General features: G+C 35.6%; 1 protein-coding gene across 1 annotated transcript in view; it reads right to left on the bottom strand.

Annotated features, from left to right (window-relative positions):
* The window catches only part of insc (INSC spindle orientation adaptor protein), a 34,753-nt gene extending 17,004 nt beyond the window's left edge, over positions 1–17,749 (bottom strand). The window contains exons 1-5 of the mRNA XM_066700899.1: positions 17,409–17,749; positions 14,372–14,424; positions 13,886–14,009; positions 11,917–12,030; positions 6,960–7,085 (exon numbers count right to left, since the gene is read on the bottom strand). Of these exons, the coding sequence (XP_066556996.1) occupies positions 6,960–7,085; positions 11,917–12,030; positions 13,886–14,009; positions 14,372–14,424; positions 17,409–17,717 (726 nt within the window). The 5' untranslated portion in view covers positions 17,718–17,749. The remainder of the gene's footprint in view (positions 1–6,959; positions 7,086–11,916; positions 12,031–13,885; positions 14,010–14,371; positions 14,425–17,408) is intronic.
* Between the last annotated feature and the right edge of the window lie 5,244 nt (positions 17,750–22,993).

The following is a 22,993-nucleotide window of genomic DNA, read 5'->3' as shown; positions in this document are numbered from 1 at the left end:
ACCAACAAAGTGTCTCAGTAAGGTGTTGGGCCTGTCGCAGGCTGGCCGTTGCCTGGGCATAAGCATGACCAGGAGACTTGGAGTTGCAGTGAAATAGTAAGAAGTGCAGTTTATTTACAGTGACAAAGTAAACAGCTCACAGTGAAGCTTGACCGTAATCCAGGTCTTTCAAGATTAGAGACATGAGGTCAAATACATACACAAAAAGATTAAGCACACGGTCCTGAAGGTGAAGCGCATCCATCTAGCTCAGCCAACAGACGGCCACTCCTGACTGGGTCACTTCTCTCTCCTTTTAAACTGTGCAGAGGTGATTAAATCAAATGAAATCACAATTGCTGCACGTAAACTAAATTATTCATGGAATCATTTTGTTGAACAAAATTTAACCCCTTAAACAACACAACAGTGAAGAGAACACATGGAATTAAAGAGAAGCACACAGATTTGGTGCCCTTTTACGGGTAACAGAGGGGTTGTCATCTTGTCAAGTGTTTGGTATCCCATGAAAGCTGAGACTAAGCTTTTTAAAGATATGAAGCATTCTCTGATGTGAAAAATGTGTTTTTTATACCACTCCCACATTTACGACCCCCCCCTCCGCATTCTGAAATGAGGGGTCTGAGTAGGAATACAAAATCTCTGAAAATATTGACAATTATGACATATTCTGGAACCACACAGTGTACTGATCACAACAAGACCATCCACGTTTTGGTAGAAGCAACACACACCCGTACAGAGCTCAGAATGTCAAGATGGAAAACTCTGTTTACAGTGTACTAATACAAAACGATTTTACATTATTATTCTCTGTGTTTAATGGAATAATCAAATAATATACTGGATTCATTGTTAGCTTATTCTGAACAAAACAAGCCTATTTGCAAATAAATCCGATCGAAACTGAGTGATCTGGGCTCTGAATGACGGCGGGCGACATGGAAACTGTAAATCGGATGTGTTTGAGAAGGAAATGCGCTGGTAGCAAAGAGCAAATAAGCTTTCAAACGATGTGCACATTGTAGGAATACAGTGTAACCTCTATGCACAGGAGCTGCGTGTAACACTGACAAATAATGCTTAAGATGGTGTAGTAACAAAGTATATAAGTTTGAAATATACATTATTTTTCAGTTTTTGGTAACCTAAACTTTTTTTTAACCTCTCTCAGTTTACAGAAAAATGGGGGTGTTCTAAAACTTTTGACTGGTAGTGTATATAGATATGTGAATGTGTGTATGCTTTCAGTTGCTCTTTTAATTTATTGACAAAACTCAATTGTAAACTATTCTGGTTTTGTCAGTTTAATCAGGCTAGATGTATTCAGCTTGCGTGCAGCTCAGGCTAACATTTAATTCATGCAGCCCCAGACTGCTGTCAATAGATCAGCTGTACTGAAGACTCAAAAGGATTCGACCTGACGGCGATGGCGTTAACGAAGCTGTGTACTAGTGGAAGGAGGAAGCATGCTTGTGCACTTGATTGCACTTCTAAGAAAAATATATTTTTTATATATATAAATTAATATAAAAAACTTGCAACAATGACTTCATACCACAGTGGATACAATACCAGTAACTGGTTTTAGTGTTCTTTTTAATTGTCATGCTGGTCCAGGGACACAGGCCACTTACGGTGCGGATAAAGGCTTCACCTGGAATTCCATTGCCATTCAGAATTGGGATGTAACCCTGGAACTGTACGGCCATTCATGGTTTATACCCAACACACAGTCCCCCTGTTTTTGTTTGTGTACACAAAATAGACTTTAATAGTGATTGCCAGGGAATTTTAATTCAATGGACTGGAAAAAAAAAAAAAAAAGTCCTCTTAAATGCATTACCTCATCTGTCACCCTACCTATTATCTTCAGTCTCAGACAGGTGTCTTTATCAAGGCTCATTGATCTCTTATGTTCTACTTGCAGCATTCTCTTACAATTTCTCCGGAGATGCTTTTGTGCACTGTTCTCAAAAGAAACAGCAGTGTGTATTTCTTTGTTTATTTCTATTCTAAAAATAAAAAATAAAAAAGCTGTAATGTTCCTGAAAGACTTCCATGCCAAACAAATGCACAGGGATGCTCAGTAAATCCAATTCTTACTGTAATGATTGTGCCAACTCTTCCCTTGTGTGGAACACAGCAGCAGAGGCACCCAGCCTTCCCTGTCTGTCTTTTACACTATATTATGTGTTGTCTGTATCGTGTGTCTTCAAGCACAACGTAGAAGACAAAAGCTCTTCAAAGCCCTTTTCTGGACTTCCGAAATTGTATATTACAGCTGCTTTACATGATCTTGCAGTAGCTCTTGCATTCAGTAAAGGAATGTCATTGGTATACAAGCACAGAAGTATGTCTTATTAAAACATGTCCCAAGAAACAATACTACATAACAAGCCTGCAACAAATAAAAAAGATTTCTGTAAAACATTTGTCCCAAAGACAACATGTAATCTTGGTCAGTGAGTGATATGTATTCCACATCCCTTACTACCTTGTCATGGTAAATACACACAAAACAGAGAAAACAATTAGGAGAACATCAGAATACAACCATCCCCCTCCTGTTATTTTTTCAATAGCCAAACCTGATGTTTACATCCCATTTTAATATTTAAAATACCCCACAGAGAGTGTCCAAACTGCTCCTTAATAAATTAAGTGGAAATGTCTGTGCAATTCCAGCATTTGATACTTTTATTTACATAATGTTCAAATGTAGGTTAGAAAACAGTTAAACATGTGCATGATGACTGGGGCTCTGCATGCATAATATATTTGAAAAATATTTCCCTAAATATAGTTTTTCCGGTTTACAATGAAAAAAAATAAGGACCTCTTGAACTCTGAATATCTCATTGCAAAGCTCCATTCACAGGGAATGTTTACTCTCACTGGACAAATATATATAGTCACTACTATATGTATAAATCATTGATAGTAAACGTATATACACAGACAGCCTATACTGGATGAACACTTTTTTTCTAGCTCCAATACCTGGTGCCAGCTTTGTTTAAAACAGGATTCCTTCTTTTACTTTAAGCAATCCACAAGTTCTTCAGTTTTGATTTTATACAGTCCTGAATCTTCCAACACCACCCAATCCAGATAACTGGTTTTCAGCTTATTCATTAGTAGACCTATTTAATGCCAAATATTTCAATATCCTTTCAATACATATGTACACATATACATACATACATTGATATGCAGTAACTTGATTCATTAATCCATCATAAGACATTTTTTATGAAAAAATAAAGATACTTTCGCAGCCTTTTTCGGGGGATTCTGTTGCCAGAAAGGTCTGTGTGAAAGGGAGTACATCGACACCAGGAATTTTCCACCTTGCGACCTAGTCAAAATGCTGTGTGAATGGAGCAGGAATAAGAATGCTAGTATATAACGCATCACGTCCTTGAATAGGCTACAACATCATACTGTATCTGTAAACTGCCATGGATTGTAGGCGCAGATAACATTTTTGGAGCATCCTCTGTCTGGCTTCATATTGTAACTTTCGTTTTCACAGCCCACATTTTTGGTTTGCATCTTGAAACACAAAATCCATTGCATCTCTATCACTTTGAAAAAGATACAAAGCAAACAAAGTTCCATCTCATGTGCCACCGTGTAAACAAAGGAAGCATGAAACATGTTACATCTTGTGACGCATATCCGCTCTTCTCTGTTTTGTGTGTGAAAGGGTAGGATACATCCCAGGATTTTGCTGGCATTCAAATGCTGCCTGCTTCTAGACGGTATTTTAGTGTGAAAGGGGCTATATTGAACCATTGTGCACTTCATTACCTACATATTTTCATAAGGAATTAGAAGAACTAAGTTAACATTTGCAGACAGATGTAGATGTTATGATTCTAAAAATAATAATTTAGTTTTGTGTTAAAAAAAGTAATCAGCTTCATACATTATTCTCTGAGCACTTACTGATATAAATTGATCATTACTAGATATTTAGAAGGTTGCAAAAAAAATCTTTTTAAAGCAAAACATTTAAATTTCTCCTTTGGCATTAAAACTTTCACTGCAGTGAAGCATACAGCTGTCTGAAGATATCCATAATGCAATGTCATGTATTCTCGCCAGTAAAGTTGATCCCTAAAGTGCTATAGAGAACAGAGCTGTGAACACTGTAACATTAAATAAAACATATTTTGTGTGCATAATGTATCTTGGGAATTCTCTTTCATGGTGAACACTGTTAGAAATCAAATCCACAGAGCATTCTTGCTTTTGATTCCTTTCTCAAAATTAACATTACAATTATGGCTACACGTGAGAATACAGAAAAGCACACGAAAACAAAGGAGCTGCCTTCAGCAAATGCATGCATCTGTTATGGAGTAATTTTTCAGACAATAAGATTTGACAAAGAATACCCCAATATTCTTTTTGCAAGTTCTTACCTCAGAATAAAATCAGTACTTTCAAGAAAAGAACAAAATGAGAAAACATTTATTTACATTAAACTGTAAATGTTTGTAAAATACCAACAGGAACAATGCAAATTAACTGTATGTGTAGGTATACAATACTGTGCAAAAGTTTTAGGCAGGTGTGAAAAAATGCTTTAAAGTAAGCATGCTTTCAAAAATATACATGTTAATAGATTATATTTATCAATTAACAACATGCAAGTGAGTGAACAGAAGAAAAATCTACATCAAATCCATATTTGCTGTGACCACCCTTTGCCTTCAAAACAGCATCAATTCTTCTAGGTACACTCGCACACAGTTTGTGAAGGAACTCGGCAGGTGGTTTAACAAAAACCTACCTTTTGGAGAACTAACCACAGTTATTCTATGGATTTAGGCAGCCTCAGTTGCTTCTCTCTCTCCATGTAATCCCAGACAGACTCGATGATGTTGAGATCAGGGCTCTGTGGGGGCCATACCATCACTTCCAGGACTCCTTGTTCTTCTTTACGCTGAAGATAGTTCTTAATGACTGTCGCTGTATGTTTGGGGTCGTTGTCATGCTGCAGAATAAATTTGGGGCCAATCAGATGCCTCCCTGATGGTATTGCATGATGGATAAGTATCTGCCTGTACTTCTCAGCATTGAGGAGACCATTCATTCTGACCAAATTCCCAACTCCATTTGCAGAAATGCAGCCCCAAACTTGCAAGGAACCTCCACCATGCTTCACTGTTGCCTGCAGACACTCATTCGTGTACCGCTCTCCAGCCCTTCGGCGAACAAACTGCCTTCTGCTACAGCCAAATATTTCAAAATATTGACTCATCAGTCCAGAGCACTTGTTGTCATTTTTCTCCACCCCAGTTCCTGCGTTTTCATGCATAGTTGAGTTGCTTGGCCTTGTTGCACGTCGGAGGTATGGCTTTTTGGCCGTAAGTCTTCCATGAAAGCCACTTCTGATCAGACTTCTCCGGACAGTTGATGGGTGTACCAGGGTCCCACTGTTTTCTGCCAATTCTGAGCTGATGGCACTGCTGGGCATCTTCTGATTGTGAAGGGAAGTCAGCATGATGTGTCTTTCATCTGCTGCAGTAAGTTTCCATGGCCGACCACTGCGTCTATGGTCCTCAACGTTGCCCGTTTCTTTGTGCTTCTTCAAAAGAAATTGGACAGCACATCTGGAAACCCCTGTCTGCCTTGAAATTTCTGCCTGGGAGAGACCTTGCTGATGCAGTATAACTACCTTGTGTCTTGTTGCTGTGCTTAGTCTTGCCATGGTGTATGACTTTTGACAGTAAACTGTCATCAGCAACCTCACCTTGTTAGCAGAGTTTGGCTGTTCCTCACCCAGTTTTATTCCTCCTACACAGCTGTTTCTGTTTCAGTTAATGATTGTGTTTCAACCAACATTTTGAATTGATGATCATTAGCACCTGTTTGGTAAAATTGTTTAATCATACCACTCCGGTTTCCTCCCACCGTCCAAAGACATGCGGGTTAGGTTAATTGGCCATGCTAAATTGCACTGTAGGTATGTGTATGTATGTGTGTGCATGTGTGTGTTGCCCAGCGATGGACTGGCATCCCGTCCTGGGTATATTCCTGCCTTGCGCCCTATACCTCCCAGGATCGGCTCTGGCTTCCCCGCGACCCTCATCAGGATAAGCAGTTTCGAAAATGGATGGATGGATGGATGTTTAATCATACACCTGACTATATGCCTACAAAATCCCTGACTTTGTGCAAGTGTAGCTAGAAGAATTGATGCTGTTTTGAAGGCAAAGGGTGGTCACACCAAATATGGATTTGATTTAGATTTTTTTTCTTTTCATTCACTTTGCATTCAGTTAATTGATAAGTACTTTAATATACGTTAATTTGCACAGTACTGTATATACTAATTGTAAAACTGTAATAGGAATAACCAATATAAATAAATACATATACAAATTAAATTAACTCTTCAAAACAATAAAGAGTTAAGTGCTGATATTTCCAATGATGTTGGAATGATACAAATCACAGACCACTGTGGTGCCAGCTGGTCTTATGGGCACTTTTCGCAAAAACTATAGATATTGTCACTAATGTATCAAGTCTCTGAGAAGATGTAAGATATTAGTATTGAATTTTCCTCTTTGAAGAGCCAGCTGTAAGATATTTAACAATCGCATGTCTCGAGCCACCTGACCCTGAAGACCTGGAGTGGGAAATAAGCCTGGCCACCATGCCACAATGAGACTAAATTAATTTTCTGAATGTCCACTGCAGGCAAAATTGACCTCAGGAAATCTACTTCAATCCCAGTAATATCGGCCAGTCCTGCTGGCCGATATTACTACATGTGACCACTATCAAAATTAAAGACGTTGTCGCATTTACTCTCTTCCAATTAAATTACATCTTTGAATGTGTTTTCCTTCAGTGCTCAGTCCACTTTGAGGTTTAATTTTGATAAATCATGTATACATTTATATGTAACCAGCTTGATTTGGCAGCTATTCCTGTACCTTTTCCAGCTGATTTATCCCTTCTTCCACACAGCAGATGGAGGCCAGAGTTCGTAGGGCAAGTGCGTAGAGACAGCTGAAGCAGTCCTGCCTGCAAATCTTGAAAAGGGCGACCACAGCTCCTTCCTACAGTGAGACAACGAAGGCAGAGGACAGAGAATGTATACATATTTACACATAACTATAAATCTTCTGTCCACATACCCCCATCATCTGGTTTCTCCAACTTTTAAAATACAACTTTAGATGTGTACATACAAAGCATTGGAACACATATTTTCATTACGTTAAATTGATGTGTGACTCTGGTCAAACAAAATGCCTTGAAGGCCCTGCAGACTGTCCCTGACAAGCCAAGCATCTTTACCCACCACTATCAGTATGAAGATTTTCCCATCACTGGGAAGACCCTGCTGTGTAGACGGGTGGGTGAGTATATTTAAGTGAAGTGGGTTTCAACCCTGGACACCTGTGTTGTCAGAAACATACAGAAACTAACCATCCAGATCCCTGATTACATTTTACACAAAAGGAAAGTAAAATATATTCATAGAGAGTTAATACAGTGAAAGGATGAAATCTCATATTGTAGTTTTAAAAAGAAAAAAGGTGGAAAGCAACATTCAAAACATTTCCTTTGTAAGCAGAATCAACAGTGGTGTTGTTTACATTTGTTCCGTGTGTCACTAACTTGTAACATAAAAGGATAAAGTGATAAAATACGTCTTTTTTTTCAATACCTATATATATATATATATATATATATATATATATATATCAGTTTCATCATTGTGTTTACTCAACTGTCTAACCCCATATTTTGGTAAATTAAAACATCTATAACCAAGTCAATTATAATGTCAGCTTTTCCAGAATGCACTGACTACTAAAAATAAATGGCTTCATAACACATCCACAACCTCTCTTTATATTGTCTTTGAAAAATATAATTCCCTGTAATGTTCACAATATTTCAGCCTCATGCTGTTAGTACCTATTTTTGTATTAAAAAAATGTAATTGGGATTCATTTTATCAAGGTATCTGATTCTGTTTATGTCACGGGTTCAACAGGTAAAAACTACATCAAGAGATACTCCCCTACAGCAAAGGATTTTCTGGTAAAATTCAGTATGGATTTTGTGAGAATTATCCATAACATGAGGTAACTACTATCATTATCTTAATATGGCCCATTATTCAGCTGACAGAGCCCACACAAAGCTGGATTATGGGCTAGAAGAATGCCATGGCTAATGGTTAGACTCTGCTTTGTAGTGTTTTTGAGTTAATTCTCCTCTGCCCACTCAATACCTGACCCTGGAAACAATGCAAACCCTGGCTCAGCAGCTTTGTGAACTAGACTGTCCCTGTTCACATTTTGAAAATATCCACACAAAATCTAATTAAAGAAATACTTCTACAGAATACTGCCCCTCGACAGTATGAAATTATCATTTCTCTCTCTCACTTGTAAATTAATTAAGCTATCGGTTCCATCTGTGGGTCCATGTCAGACTTTGGGAAAGGTTGTCATTATAGGAAACAGGGTTGTGATTCCTGATAAAGCAGCAACAAAATATAGATCTATACTGGAGTCTAACACATTAATGTCAGGCATATAGTTGCTGTAACATCAGAAATAGGGTGTGGGTATTGATTTACACAGTGCTGAGATTGTTTTCAGTAGTATTTTTAACAGTGTTTAGGTTAATTATGTATGCAATTGGCCTGTTTCAAATTGAAGGTAGAGCCAAGCACACCATTAAATCCTAAACAAACATCAAGCAATTTTTTTTCTTCTGAACCATTATTTCCAGTTTAAATTATTATAAACAATTAATTAACATTTGATTTCAGTTCAGGTGTACAAATTAGGATATTTCCTTTGCAAATCAACACATTTTGAACATTTTCGTTTTATTTCACATTGTTTTATAGATATATTTTGGAATCTGACTTTTTACAGACTGTCCTATGATTACTATGGAATGAATGGAATGTGATGCATGTTTAACAGTAGCTTTTAAATCGTTAGTAGACAATCAGAAGTGCTGCTTTGTGTGAATATACTTTTCTATAAATCAAAGTGATATGCCAATATACAATCCATGCAAAACTATCAACACCCAACTCAGTGTTATCATATTAAAATATCAAAAACTAAGATCTGCATGATGAAATCCAAGCACTTCTTTATTTTATATATAGGAGGAATATGTCTAACAAACTCAGGAAACGCATTGATTAAATGAACAGTACAGACAATTTTAACTTCCCAAGGGAAAAGCATCCTTTTTCGTGTATTGGCATTTTCTTTCTCTGTACAGCAATGAATAAATTATTTATAGAAAAGTCTCCTCTTATTAGCTTGACTGAATGAAATTTTCCTCAAAATGAATCAGATTGTCATCGGCAGTTCAACAGAGCTGGCTGAGAAGCATACCTACATTTCTTTTTTTTTTTTTTAAGCAGTTTTTTTGCCTGCAGCTGAATTTCTTAGCCAAGTAATAATCTCAAACATAAATAGTATGGTTTGGTGCACTGCTTCAATATTGACTGACAGGTCATGAAGATTTTTAGACAGTTTACTATTCTTTTCAAATGGAAATGAAGTTACAAAAGAACTGGTAAACCCCCCAAGAAGAGATTTCAGAATTCAAAGGAACATTTTCGAGTTCCCAGTCAGAGAATGAATGTCCATTCAACATGAAAGAAAGAAATACAACTTTTTCAGCTTAAATATTCTGCACGATAAAAGTTTAAATTATAGGATTAAAAAATAAATAGATAGAGAGCAAGACAATAATGAAATACAACTTGCTGCAATATGTATGTTATTAATTTTCTAATATTCACTCTGAGTATCTCTGAATTAAACTCAAGTCTAATGCAATACCTATCAAAATCCCTTAATCAAAACCTATGTGTCACTGACACAGGTTCTGAAGGAAATTCATGTAAATAAATACGTTGAACTGTTGTGCTCCTCCTCTACTTCAGAGCAACTGTAACTTTAGTCTTTTTGCTGTTTAATCCTGCCAGTTGATGGACTGCAAAAGGTACATTTATAATATTTAATGTCAGTTCTATTCACGTTTCAGCTATTTGTAGAGCCATTGCAATCCATCTTTTTGCTTTGTTTTGTTAGGTTATGCGATTAATTTAACTGACCTTTTCCTTATTCTTATTCAGAATCATAAACACCTTAGTTATAATCTTACTATTACATGCTGACTATTCAAACGTTTCTTTAACCATGCACATGATTTTCTATAGTGTTATACAGCGCTGTATTTAATCATCTGAATACCTCCTTGACATCTGTATTGCATTATATATATATATATATATATATATATATATATATATTGTTGTTTTAACTTTTTGATTCCACAGTGTCAAAATAATAATAATAATAAAATAAAATGATGACTCACAGCACAAAATATCCTCAGCAGTTCTTTAATACAGTCCTTTAATCTTACAGAAAGTTGGTCAGTAAAGACTTACCGGCAGCAGTATGGCTCTCTCTGGCCTCATTACTGCTGGAAAAAGCAATGTGATCAATTCTGCATCACGTAGTATTGCTTGGTCATACTAATATGCAAATAATAAAGTGCTACCTCTTGTGTATAAGTTATAAAAAACAATAACTCTTGTTGTGCAATGGCTTAGTTTTTGATGATTAGTCCAACACTTTGCTTACATCCTCTCACTTTTCCTCCTGCACTCAAAAACGTGGAACATGATTAACATATTGAAACCCTAAATAAATCTGGTTTAAAACCTTGAGACCCAATTATGTCCCATGGAAGCAGGTTGTGATGTTTGTAGTTGATAAGGTTATTTTCACCTGACCTCATTTTATTGTATTATGTGGCTGCAGGACTATCTGGGGCTTTTTATACAGCACATCAAGAGCTAAAAGCAAAGCTGTCAACAAGAGTATAAACATGTACATATCGTGTTGCAGTCAAGCATAAAACCACATAATTTCCTATATTATAGACAGATTCTGAATCCGAAATGTTACAAAAAAAATGCTGGTGTACAAAAAACGTGTCGGGTAAGGCTACATGATTACCCCTTGTGACACTAAGATTCATGGTAAATTTCTAAAACAAGAAAATCAATAAATGAAATGCAAATGTTACCAATAACATTATGATATATTTACCACTATATGGATAAGGTAATCACCTAAGGGAGCCGCCAAAAAGTATTCAGAAATGGCAAGAAGTTTCACAGGGAGTCCGAAAAGGCAGCTATGAGGGACATGTATCAAGTTAAACAGCAAGAGTCTCTTCATACATTACCAAAACTGAAATTGATTGATATTCAAAGCTATGTTTTAAGATATTATTGAAGTTTCTAGATCTGTACCAGTATACCCAGGTCAGAGGACTAAATCAGTCTATGCCTGGTTTGGTCCCTTGTATATTTAGAAATTAGGGATTTGTTTCTTATTCCCTTCAATCCTTTGCTGAAAACAAGCTACCTGCGTCCTTAAAAACATGTAAATACAAATAAATTAAAACTTATGAGACAACTAGGTATAGCTGTCATGATCTGAGGATCACTGGCCATTGTCCTTAGATAAATGTATCCCCCAGGCAGAATAGCTTTGGTTTGTGCATCCCTAATGGGACTGAGTGGTATTGATTATGTGATGAATGTGCATGACTCTAATGACAAACAAAGAAGAGTCTTATCAACTGTGTGGAGAAAGCGGCGGTTTGCTAATGGCCACAGGGAGTCTGCTTTTGAACTGCATTATACCCCCTTATCTGTGTGAAATGGAAGCTTTCTTGAAAGTTCGGTCGGAGTAGCGGAGTGATGTAATTCCTGCCTGCCGTGCTTAATTGTTTTGCTATTAGAAAATAACTTTATCAACATGAACAACAATTCATTAGCAGGGCCCATAAAAAAGTCAGTGGAATTCAGAAGAGACCCACCTTTGCTATGATACTGCACAACTGGACTCCATCTTGCGTGAGAGTGAGTAGGCCGCTGATTGCAGTTCCTATGGTGTAAATGTTATCCGACGATTCTATTTGTCTGACCAAGACCTGTTAAGGGGAACAGATGTGATCAAAAAATTGTAGGTCTTCCTGTCAGGGGATAAATAGTCTTGCATCAATATCCTATTGTTGGCTCTGAACCTTAAGAAGTAAGAACACTGAACAGCTTGAAAGGTTGCCATGTGAGCATAACACACAGGATTTCCTAAAGAGACTGTGCAAAGAAACTGACAAGCATGCATTCATTTCCAGAAAATCAATACGATTATGAAGCAAAATATGTTTCAAATAAACAAAACAAATATACAACATAATAGAAAAGTCTTAATATCAATCTTATAGAATACTTATTTCTAACAAATACTTTTTTCAGCGAATTTACACAAATCAAAAGTTGGGATGTGTTTTTCGAACATAAACCTGCTGGTTTCTATAAAAATCTTAGTTCACTCTCAAAGACCTGCATACACAATTATTAAAGAAGGAAAAAAATGTTAAAGACATACTGCAAAGACTTACAAAAATTACACTTGTGCTTTTGGCTACACATTGAAAGAAAACCCAGTTTGAAGTTATGGATGCAGCATATCTCAGATTTCAGTCCGAAAAACACAGCTTTGACTGACATATTAGCTGACATATTAGCTTTCAAATTCAAAAGGAAGCATTCATACATATCCTTACTAATCTTCAACATACAAAATACAATTTTTTCCATGCAGTGCTGTCAACACCCCCACATTAAGATGCACAACTACAGTTAGCTGAATTTTTCTTCTCTTATAATTTTTTGGTGTTAAATTATTATTCTTTTCAATCAACAACAAAAAAGTATACTACATATTCTTTGATATTGTGAAAATCCTACCCCTACTCTACCTAATTAAAACAGTTCTTATGAAGCACACCTTTTACCGTCTCAGTGCAGTGGGTTTAAAGTCTCCCTGCAGTAGAGCAAGCATTCACCCAAAAACTACTGGAGCTTCGTGGAATTCAGAATAATTTGCTTGGTGTTTCACAAAGAAATAACATACTTAGCCACTACCTGCAAGAACAGTACCTAATGCGAATCCTTTTAATTGTTTTCCACCATGTAAAAAAGGACATACGATACTGATTTTAGCTCCAGCTGAGTGGTTTCGTTATTCATTAACGGTGACTGTAACACAGTGGAAAGACTCAGACTTCTTTCATACTTTAACATGACTTACAGTTTCAAACTGTATGGATCCTGCTTATTTTCTATATCGGTTAACATTACAGTCTTATCAAACACAAACAGATAACAAAATCGGACATGTGGATAGGTTTTAATTTTTTTAAATGATAATGCCAAAGATATAAAATATCTCATTAACTTCTTTACCCTCTGCCACCCTCATGTAAAGACCATGCATGCTGTACCATTAATATATAGTGAAATATATGTTGTATATCTGAGGACAGAAATATCATGTCGCCACGTAAATATTTATGACATTCAGGAGGTATACCTTTCATCTGATATGATGTGTTATGCTGGTTGAGTTACTAAAACATCTATGATCCTGTTGCTGTAATTCTAATGCCAGATTTGTTTTCTGGGTGTTGTGTTTGTCTTGTCATCTGTTTTATTTAGTTTTTAAAAAGTGTTGTTCGTAATCTAATGTTTTTAAATGCACTACATCATTGACCATTTACACTTTTACATTGCTCTAGTTCAGGAGACTGTGACAGATTGTTTTTAATGGAATTTCCTCTTTTGAATAAAGTACTGGAAAATAAACCCACTGGCCAAATGTTTAATGTTTAATGTTTCTGGTAAGTCAGTCTTGAGCTTTAAATAGGATATACAGAAAAAGCGTAGCATAAGAAAAAACGTTTTGAAATCTTCTTCCTCTGTGATTTAAAAAAATTTACTCACCTGTATTTCATTTGCTAGGGCCAAATCAATCATTTGGCTGAAGGACTCACTGACTTCAGTCAGTATTTCATGGACAGCTTCCTTCATAGACTTTAGAAAATATTCGTCTTCAGTATGTATGCACCTGAGACAAACAAATATGCAAGATCACAAGTCCTTCTTTTAAGGAAACGTAGCCCAGCTGGAAAGTTAAAAAATAAAGTTTTGACTCAAGTGTAGTTACACCTTAAAACACCTGCTAAGTGCATCACTGCCATTGTCAATGGAAAGTGGACTGAACTTTAATTCTCATTTGCCTTTGATTTTGTTATATTTGCTATTACAGCTGAGCAGTTCCTTAAGTTACAGCCCTCCTTCACCTCATTTTCATAAATAATGCCCAGAACAATGTCTGTCATTCTCTAGAATCTGATAATAGAAAACCATACCGCTATTTGACTGGTGGATGTTTGACGAAAATAAAGAATAAAATATAATAATTCATACCTCTCGGTTATGGTGGTCAGCTCCATGCATTTCTCCAAGAGGGATTTTTCATACTGAGAAGAAAAAATAAACTAATATTGTATAAAAAGCAAATAAAGACTTTAAACATAATCAATTACATCACCTAATACTTTTTTTTTGTCATGTGGCTGTAAAAAATACAACAGATTCAAGAGCACTTAAATCAATGGATGCCACTTGGTCATAGTCTACAAGAGTTGAGAGAGCAATCATTGGGTGTAAGTACAGAGTAATTACTTGTGAATTTACATTGTAGTTATGCAGTGTTACAATGTCAGTAATTTGTGATTACATAAGCTGATGACATAAGTAGTTACACATTACCTACTTTGGAACTGTGTGTAATACTGTAAATATACTGCAGGTTTCAAAATAATAGCCAATTACATATACCCAAAAATGGTCCTCTTAATGTAAAGTGCTATCCCTCATTCGTAAGAGACAATTCTGAAACACATACACTATAGGAATTGAAAACTAATGTAACAGATTCAATAGTACATGTAATATTGATGCAGAGTTATAGTTAAATTAGCAATAGAAAATGCATACCAACAACCAGATACAATTTAAGTACAGTTTATTAAGAACTGCTGAACAGTTTACTATTATATGTGATAAGAAATTGTCTATTTCATTTAGAATTCACAGAACTGCTGGAGTTGTATATACAGTTTGAAAGGGGTACATGTCCTTTCCAGTAGCTAAACTATAAATAAAACATACACAGAGAAAATACATTTACATTTTTAATCTTAATGGTTGCTTGAGGTCAGTATTGACCCCCCCGTATTTAAAAACAACTTACAAATATAATAACAGTCAAAATATTTAAAAACATTCAAATAGATGTCAGCACACTAACTCCCTGGAACACCAGGTCATGCTGCTGCAAGTAATTTAAATGCATACATATTCAATGCGGTTAAGTAATTGTGTGACTCATTTAAATATTTAGTTCACACTGATATGTTTTATGTTCTATGGCATGTTGTATGTTTTATACAGTTCTTTTACAGTGACATTTCTAATGTAACCCATGTAGCCATGGTTTCTGGTATGCATACCTCAAACACTTAAACCTTCAGGCGAATTTGAGAAAATAGTTAAATAAAATCTTTAACTAGGAAAAAAAAAAGTTCACCAGCAAGATACAATATAAATTGTTTTGGTCAAAAAAATGAAATCATATTTTGTTCTAACAAATCATGTTTCAAACCATAGCAGCCTCCCTTCCGTTCAACTACAACAGTCAGCTGAGTACCAGGAGAGGACATCTCGCCAGTAACTACAAATAATCAATGTACAGGAAACTAAAATGAAACGCTGGAGACATCTGTTGCAACTTGTCTTTTTAAGTGTTATATAAGTTTCGATTTTGTTGATGACTGACCAGGTGTGTTATTTATATAATGTATAAGAAGTGTTGTCAAGATATGAATTGATGCCAGCATTTCTGATCTTGTTGCATCTTCCATGAATCAAAGTTATTACCTACCTTACTTTATTATGAAATTAATAGCAGAAAATGAGCATAAACTATGAAATTTGAAAAGAAAAAGGTTCAAAATGTATTAATGTAATTACACTGCTCAAGAAGCAGCATATGACAAATACTCGTTTTCTTGTTCTTGTTATTTCTAGTTTTTTCTTCTATTCTATGGATTATTGACATTTAATATATGACTTACTAAAGAATGATGGATAAACTATGAGTCATGGGTTTAGTGTAAACGCAACACCGCTGATCCTGATCAAATGTTCCGATGCATTTGATCTGGATCAGCGGTGTTGCGTTTCACGGCCATTTGAACGGGATCAATTTTCAGCCGCCACAGGTGTCTTCACATGTGCAGTAGCACGCAAGTCCAAACTTCATTATATGCATATATTAAATTAGTGCTTTATAACACGGCTATATCAAAAATTGTATTTATCTTGTTACAAATTATTATAACAAGTAAAACCAACGCACTTGCATATTTTTTCACAACCAAAGCATTGAAAATAAATATATAATTATATATATTTTGCTATCATAAAATAACAAGCCATTTAGTGTTAGTTTAAAAAATATTTTATTTATAATACAGGCAGTAGGGAAGTGTTCTCCTATCTGCTCCACTGATGTGAAGGCTGTTTGTCTGCCCCCTGCCTCTAAAACACAAGCCGCTGCAGTGCATGCTGGGACTTGAACCGGTCCAGCGTTTACACTGCCAGGATCAAATGCTACCGATGCATTTGCTCCGGCTCTGTACCATCTCCCTGAGATTTGATCTGATCGCCGAGCATTTACACTTCCATTTCTGATCCTGATCAAATGCTACCAATGCATTTGATCCGGATCAGAAATGGTAGGGTAAATGCGCCTAATAATTTGCCTCAACGAATTATTTGTAATGGTAAGGTTTTGACATCAGGAACAACATTTTTCTAATGTATCAGTCACATACATATTAACATCACTTCAGTCTTGCAATTTATACAAACTCTGAATGATAAAGGGAATTTTCAAAATAGTATGTAATACAAATGAAGATAACCTGCTACGTAGAATATGATTAAATGAAAGGGGTGCAAGACAGTTTCACAATTTCCCAGAAGAACCTAATGGCATATATTGTGAAAATGAAATCTATTAAAACTCAAAAGTAACTTTCATAAATATTCAAGTTAAAATCTTAATTTATAAAGACGTCCACATCATTTTTAAGTACTAAGAGTGTGACCAACAGACAAAAATGAAATGTGTAATAATTATGAGGTTTCTCTCTGCAATCTACAAAGTGTTGTAGGAACCAGATCAGTCTGACAAATATAAATAAATATACCTCAAATATAAAGTACATGTGTCTTCTGTAAAGAATATGCTATATTCTTAATTGTTGCAAAAGGACCCATTTCCCTCACGTTTGAATTGACAATCGGATAGACACCCAAAGTACGATCATAGTTTAAAAAACAGAAAGAGCGTTTCAGTGTTGACAAGTGCCTTCCAAGGAAAATCCAAAGTTACCTTCTGTATTTCTGCAGGTGAGTTCCTGGCGAAGGTGTTGTACTCATTGACCAGCGAGCGGACGTGACAGTTGGCCCTGACAGCCGTGCTGTGGACCCTCTGCCACCTGCTCTTCTCCAGCTTCTGGAACATCTTGCCCAGCTCTGTGCTGACAATGGAGGCTCTCTTCAGGAGAGTCTGCAGGTTGTCCCGCACCACGTGCTCTGGGTTGATGATCAGCTCACTGTGGATGTCCTCATCCACGCTGATGGGCTTCGACTGGAGGATGCACATGCACTCCACTTCCGTCATGTAACGCAGGTCCCCCATCCAACGCTGGACAGAGTCCACCTGGATAAGATGCATTCTGAAACAATGGAGAGTGATAATCACGACCTGACTATGAAAACTGAGTTGTGGACTCCCAAGTGAAATTGGTGAAATAAATCCCATTTTAAAATGGGTATGTGCAAATAAATAGAATCTATATAAGAAATGAAAATCCCTGTTGCAAATACAAAACAAACAAACACACAAAACAGTTACATTGTTTGTAATCTGTATTTCCTGTTAAGAACTATTGCAGGACAATAGACAATGTGATGAGGGAGTTTTAGAACGAAATATATTTCTCAAATGTTATTGAAAACATATAGGAAAAATGTATTATATTCTCTGTGTCCTATAGTAAACAGTTAACATAGGTTTAACTGTACTGATTTATAGCTGTTACATGGGTTGCATCTGATAGCCAAAACAAACCAAAAATACCAGATATAAAGATGACAAAATAATGTACCTGTGCAGTCACTATACAAATCATAACTCATCTGCAATTAAATTAGTCAAATGCCAAAACATTTAAATTGCATTGTTATTTATCAGGGTTGACAAACCTGCAGTGCAGCCAGTCTGGGGTAACATATGGGAATCCATCTATGTTCCACACTGTAGTCTGACAATGACAATTAGCTTTTCATCTGAGAATATGTCATGGAAGAGAGAATTTATGCAACCTGAATCTTACAGACCTGTACTCTCTAAAAGTAATCCCCGCACCCCCAGCTCCCACACTTCTCTAACAGCACCTAAAGGCATACTTTCTGTGCAAGAAAGCTTTACTTTAAGGTTTTATCTGAGGAGCAGTAAACTCTATTGCTCCTGTACAACATTGTTCTCATCTCACAGGGGATTTTGGACTGTTTGAGGCTGAGACCTTTCAATCAAACAAAAGTTTTTCTCAAAGAATTTCCCAAAGAATTCCCACAAACACTGGATGAACTTACTACTACCAGATAGTAATGATTTTATGTAACATAAATCAGTGATTAGTCTAGACCATAAGAATATTATGCTACATTAATTCATATATATATATATATATATATATATATATATGTGTGTGTGTGTAAAAACAAAAATTTTACACAGAAATGTAACAGAAATTGCAGACAACACCAAGAAGCATGGGAAGATGTATGCTTGGAATAACAAGAAGAGAAAAAGAAAGGAATGGATCCAAGAACAAACAAAAATATGTGACATCACTGAAAGAGTGAAAATGTTAAAATGGCAATGGGTCGGAGACATTTGCAAGAAGAACAGATCAATGAAAGGGATACCAAGGGATGAAAAAAAAAGAAAACCACATAAAAGATGGATGATGAAATACTAAACTTTGCAGGCGTGACATGGAAAATGGAAGCTATAGATCGAAGCAAGTGGAGGAGGGGTGGAGTCTTCATCCAGCAGTGGATCGATATGGGTTGATGATTTTAAATATAAGATTCTATTTCTTTTGAAGTACAGATTATGTGTGTGTAGTAACTAAAGCAACACAAATAAGGCATGGCTCTATCAAATGGTACTATTTTTTGGACGTCACAATTAATTAATGTCATGTAATCTGGCATAATTTATAACACGTTTTAGGAAATATAAATATCTTGATGAAATTATGTGTTTGCACATGGAACATGGAGTTATGCTAATCAAGAAGACATTATGGGAAAAAAAACATCAATTAAATGCATTTTTAATAAGCCTTATAGAGATCATAAGGACATATAACATAAAAATGTTTCTTAAGAAAATGCACAAGATTCATATCACTAGTTGCTTTATTATGAATACAGCTGTTTTGTGGAAGCCAGCTCCTAAATAATTATAATTACATTGCATTTTCTAAATAATTGAAATTGTAAATTCCATGGTCTCATCTGGGAAATAATCACCTTACCTGGCACCGGATGACAATCCACCGCTTATGTTTTATCACAGAAATGATCTCATATATTTGCTCTATGACTTATCAACATTGTACATCTGAAGTATTGACAACCTACAGGAACAAACATATATCCATTTATACTTTTATCTAAACACCATTCAGCTATTCAGTTACAGCTTTTCAAAAGAGCTGGCAACACATGGGACTTTGCTTTGGCACCTTTGTTTTAGCACCAGTATGCTGTTCACTGATGAAAGATGGACTCAGCAACTGTTGGACCACTGGGAAGGAAGTATTTTTATTGTATGATTACATTTATTTGAGACACCCTTATCCAGGGCAACTTACAGTTGTTACAACATATTACATTAGTTTTACATGCAATTACCCATTCATGCAGCTGGGTTTTACTGGAGCAATCTAGGTACAATACATTGCTCAAGGGTACAACAACAGCATCCTCTACCTGGGACTAAACCCATGACCTTTCACTTTGGAGTCCAGAGCTCTGACCACTACCCCACACTTCCTTTATTCTGCTGGGCACTACAATTTGCTTTTGTACACTGGAGTATAATGGTATTTGTACTACTTAATTATGCAATGTTTATATTGTGTCCATAATGGATTTTACCAGAGATCTGGTACTATACTGAAGTTACGTTATTCATGTATTTATTTGCAAAGAGGCACATAACAATAAGAGAGACTGCACAATGTGTATAGTGAGCCACGTGTCCAGGACATCAGTTCAAGTCATGGCTATAAATTCACTCCATACTCAATCTACTTAATCTACAGCTGTACATATTCATAAATATATGTACAGAAATCAGCACATCACAAAGTAAAATAAACTAAAACATCAACCATATGCTTCCATTGAACTAACAATACATCCCTACCTCAGGTGGTTCAGTGTTGTAATCAAAGTGCAAATTTTGATTTTCCTGAGTAATCAACGGAAATCCTCTCTCATGTGGAAAAGTGACCAAACAAAAAAGCCACAATGATTTTTAAATTTACAAATCGCCAGCCCTTTCTTACCTCCAGATTCACAAAGGGAATAGGTAGGGTCTCGCTGCTCGAATGTGCGTACACAGAATTCATAGAAACACGCTGTTACGTACACAAAAGGGTGTGTGGTTGTTTTCATTCCTTTCTTTCCTTAACTTCTTTGTTTCCCAATCAGTATTTTCTGAGATAAAAATAAAAAAAACATGAATAGAAATATCTTCTGTTTATTGTAGGGAATGTGCTTGTAAATAAATTCCCTTTTAAAAGAACATATTTCTCACTTTGCTTATAATTTGGGCTGCTAGTCTTATAACAAGGCATTTTAAACTCCAACACACAAAAATGTCTGCTTCAATACTTCAAACTATATTTTGCATAGATGCATAGAAGGCAGTATTATATAGACAACAATCATTTCTAGTTGAAATTTTCCAACCTTATTATGAGAATGGGAAATGGTGTCAATCAAAACAGATTTTTGCATTTCATCAAGATTCAAGAAAACATGACATGTTTGTTTTTGGTAGCTTAGACACACACAAGGCACAGTAAGAATACACTTTTAAAATGATCTTGTCTAGAGAACACAAGGCAATATAAAAAAACACATGACGGCAAATGTGGACAGTGTTTTTTCTATGATTTGGTTTTCAATGAAAACCAGAAAATACTAAATCCCATTCATAATTGAATTAAAGAGACTGAGAAAAAATATTGAAAAAGGGACTTTCCAGCCTTATAACCACAATAAGGTACCACATTCATTTCAAACAAGTAGAAGTTCAAATAAAAACATGTACAAAGGTCTCGAGCAATTTTCTTTCAACTGCGTAGGTATCTCCAATTTCCCTAAATTACCTGGAAATGCTAACTCTACAGGGCCTGTTGCTTTCATTTGTATTGTTTCATGCAACACCTCCATGACCGCACAGCAGAGAAGTGGTAAACAAACACACACAGCAAAATGAAATTGACCAGACATTAGTCAAGAGAACCATCTCAAAGCTTCTCTTTTACCTTTAGTGAATAGGATGACAGCCTGGGCTGCTATTCATTGCTATCATTTACCAAGAGCTGAGTGGGGATGGCACTCGGAGCACATCTGATATAAATGGCGATGGGAAATATCCCATGCATAATTCATGAGGGCATTCAGGTTCACAGGTTCAAATACCTATTGCAGAATCTCCTACTCTATGTTTTTGGTTGTGAAATATCAAATTAAAAAAGAACAATGGCACAAGTGGAATATTCTGGTAATGAGTCCTATTGATGAGGAAGTCATGTATCCTATGTTAATTGTGATGCTTCTAAAACAAAAGGAAAATATATATTTTCTAAATGTCATGCTGGACTAATTATACCAAATTGCTTTTGTTCAGATCTGAGCGTGTTAAGTTTATTGGAAACTTGTCTTTGAAGAGGATATGGTATTCTGCACAAGCCCACATCATTTGTACATGATTTTGTTATTAAATTCAGAAAAGTACAGCACTGAAGTATCAGTGATTTTCAATCAATTTCTCTCTCTAACATTATTTATAGTTAGTAGAAATTGCATTTCAAGCACCCTGTTTACATTCGTATCTTAGTTCTTTCCCAAGCTGAATGATGATAAAGATATAAAATTATGCAATAACGATAATCGTTATAAAAACATATTTAGTACATTGTGCCAGCATTAACACTTCATCAACCGTTTGACTTCAATTATGTCACTTTTTTATCAATTAACATCCTAAAGCTTTCACTTGTACAACTATATAGGTTTGACTGCATGTCTTAGTTGAAAAATAATTTGCATTACATATTAAAATTAAAACAAAACAGTCAAAAAAACATTTAACTAAATTAAATCTTTGATTACAAAAGATCCTCTCTAGGAATAAAAGTTTATTGGTAAAGTAGTATAACATCCCTGTTGTTCATTGAAAATTGTTATCAAGCAATCTGAGAATGTAGTTTCAGTTATTTATTTTACAAATTGTATGGTTGGCTATGTTATGTTACGTTTTGTTTAAGAAATGTGTACTGAATAACTGTTAAACAGCTTTTACATAGCTTATAACAGTTACAAAACATGTTAAATTGCTATAGATAGTATGTGGTTGTTTTAATGAGAAACATGAGTCCCACTCAACAATGCCAGAGAAAGACAACATATTCCCCAACATATTACCACACAACTGTTCAAAATACTTTATTTTGATGGAAGTTTATTTATTTTCTTAAAAAGCAGGTAATGACTTTGGAAAAGAACACATCAATGTAGAGAAGACTTAAGAATATTAAAACAAGGCAATACATGCTGATAGAACTGCTGACAAGTGCTTGCCAATTAATTCCCAAGAGGCCGATG

The sequence above is a fragment of the Amia ocellicauda genome, chromosome 4 (genome assembly GCF_036373705.1).
Source record: "Amia ocellicauda isolate fAmiCal2 chromosome 4, fAmiCal2.hap1, whole genome shotgun sequence".
In the NCBI taxonomy this organism is placed as follows: domain Eukaryota; kingdom Metazoa; phylum Chordata; class Actinopteri; order Amiiformes; family Amiidae; genus Amia; species Amia ocellicauda.
The sequence above is the reverse complement of the archived record's forward strand: the minus strand, read 5'-3'. Positions and strand labels throughout refer to the sequence as shown.